We start from the raw sequence: 2,375 nt of genomic DNA on the forward strand, positions 1-2,375 counted from the left end.
ATGGTAAAGGATAGGGGGACAACTCACATTGAAGTACACAATTTCTTTGGTTGTTAATAATGCTTAGAAGTACCAAATTGGCTCCATAATCAGGAGTCAAAAGAAACAGAGACTGGTGCAGGGCAGGGGAGGAAGACATGAGAAAATGAGAAAAGGAACATGGCTGCTGAGACAAAACATAAGTCTTCAACCCTTCATTCTGCTCTTCTTGCTATGTTTTACTCTTTCACTTCAAAGCACAACCTCGGTTCTATCAGTAGCTGAGCTTTCAGCCTTGTTTTGCCTCCGGGTTGTCTGTTCCAGGTTTCTCTCCATCCCTAGAAGATGTCTTCCTACAGACAGATGCTCAGCTCCCGCTGCCTCACACCCTGCGAGGTGACCTGCCCGCAGCCAATCGCCAACGCCTGGAACCAGCCCTGCGTCACATCCTGTGGCGATTCGAGAGCTGTGATCTACCCACCACCCGTGGTCATGACCTTCCCAGGACCCATTCTCAGCTCCTGCCCTCAGGAGAGCGAGGCAGCTCAGCACCATCCAACATTGGGAGCTTGTTTGGATCCATGAGCTCTCTGGGTCCCAGCAGCTCCTACAGCTCTAGGAGCTTGTACAATTACGGGAAGTCATATTCTTCCTACGGATCGTGTGGTTACGGGTTTGGGAGCTGCAGACCGTGTTAAATGTGCAATGAATGAGCAGAAACCACCCACCAGAGAAGAAGTGTTGCCTCCCCAAACCATTACCGGCATTGCTGTCCTGGAGCATGAACTCTTGACAAAATCACACTTACATGTCGTTCTCAAGCTTACGATTTAATTTACTTTTCTGACTATTCCTTCCAGTGGTTCCTGATAGTAATGACTTTGAATTAGTCAAACCAATGATCTTTGGCTGGTTGAAAGCGGGATGAGATTGTGTAAATCTTCCCATGCCATGGAGAAGAACGAGTAATGTATGAGGAATGCCTAGCCCTGGAGCAATTCTTTGCTTGCAGCCTATAATGAGAGCCTGGCAATATTTCCCCTGTGTTTTTCATTCAGTAAAATCTTTAACTTCTTGCTTTCTCATTAAATTATTATGCATCAAAATTCTGAGCTTTCTTGTTCTTTTTTTTGTTGACTCTTTTTGGTTTATATGCCATTTGGAGTGAGCACCAATCCCTTTGTTTTCCTTCAACACCTAAAGTTGGAAGGTGACCAGGTCCTTTAAGCAGTCACAAACATAATGACTGTCTTCTGCACAAAAGTAATTTCATGCTGGATAAACATGTTTTGTAACTTTACAATTAACTTTGAGATTTCCTCCAGGTGTGGTTACCATGTGTGTTTGCTACATGCTAACAAAGAAAGTTAAACACACGAGTAACTTTGAAGATCTTCCTTGTGTCTCGCTACTTGCCCGAGGCTGCAATTTAATTACGGCCCCGTGCATTGGTTTTACGATGTTTTTTTGTTGTTTAAAAATAACGCATAATGGTCTGCGGGTAGAACTTTCCTTTGAATAGCCAACAGGAATTTTTAACTGAATGGCAAATCTTGGCCAAAATTCTTTCAACTTTCCCATGAATACCTCTAAATTCTTGGCAAGCCCAGTTAAAACAAATGAAAGAGTAATTCTTAAGTCTTCCCTGCAAGAAGGCCAAATAATATTTTCCACCTTGGGAAGTTTACACCTGAATTTCAGGCTGCTCACAGTTGACTGTAGACAAGGGGCATGTTCAGTTTTTCTTTTTGTTCAACTGCAACATGGTTCCAGCTTTCTCAGTGTGTCCTGTAGAGCTGTTTTTTCTAGTGATGCAATTTGTATACAATTAATGCAGCTGGTAAGAGACATTCACCCTGCCCTATTCTTGCCATGCCAACTAGGACTCTGATGGCCCAGAGGTTGTTCTTAGGAATGCCAGCAGTGCCCTGACAAACTTCACCATACTTAAGCCAGCTAATTCCAGGCAAACCCCAGTGTCTCACTGCAGAAATTTGTTTGAATAGGATCAAGTATGTGGAAACAACTTCAAAGGCTTTGGAGGTGTGACTACGCTTGTAAAACTAGCCGAAAAGAAATGAGGCTACAATGAGGCAGCCAGGCAACACCTCTTTCTTGTTATGATGTGTCTGAAGGTTTTTTCCTTGTTTTCCTGTTTCCTCTGTCTCCAGTGCAGTCACTACGAGCTTGGTGCAGGTATCTAAAGGACTAAATCACGAAAATCACATATTTTTCAAGACATTGCCGTGATGTTGATCACTTTTGAAGCCCTCAAGATTTTTGTTTTCATCCTACACAGAGCAGTAGAAATGCATTGATCCCCTTCTCAGCTTCTCTTGGTGCCCCTCTGCAGCGGACGGGTGTAGTCATACATCCTTCCATGTGGGTGCTGTCGG

General features: G+C 43.7%; 1 protein-coding gene across 1 annotated transcript; it reads left to right on the top strand.

Annotated features, from left to right (window-relative positions):
* The first annotated feature begins 324 nt into the window (after positions 1-324).
* LOC104270484 (feather keratin B-4-like) lies at positions 325-677 on the top strand. Its single transcript, XM_009864868.1, is given in 2 exon segments — positions 325-514; positions 517-677. Coding segments are annotated over 2 exon segments (351 nt in total).
* The last annotated feature ends 1,698 nt before the right edge of the window (positions 678-2,375 follow it).

The sequence above is a fragment of the Apaloderma vittatum genome, unplaced genomic scaffold (assembly GCF_000703405.1).
Source record: "Apaloderma vittatum isolate BGI_N311 unplaced genomic scaffold, ASM70340v1 scaffold4912, whole genome shotgun sequence".
NCBI lineage: Eukaryota > Metazoa > Chordata > Aves > Trogoniformes > Trogonidae > Apaloderma > Apaloderma vittatum.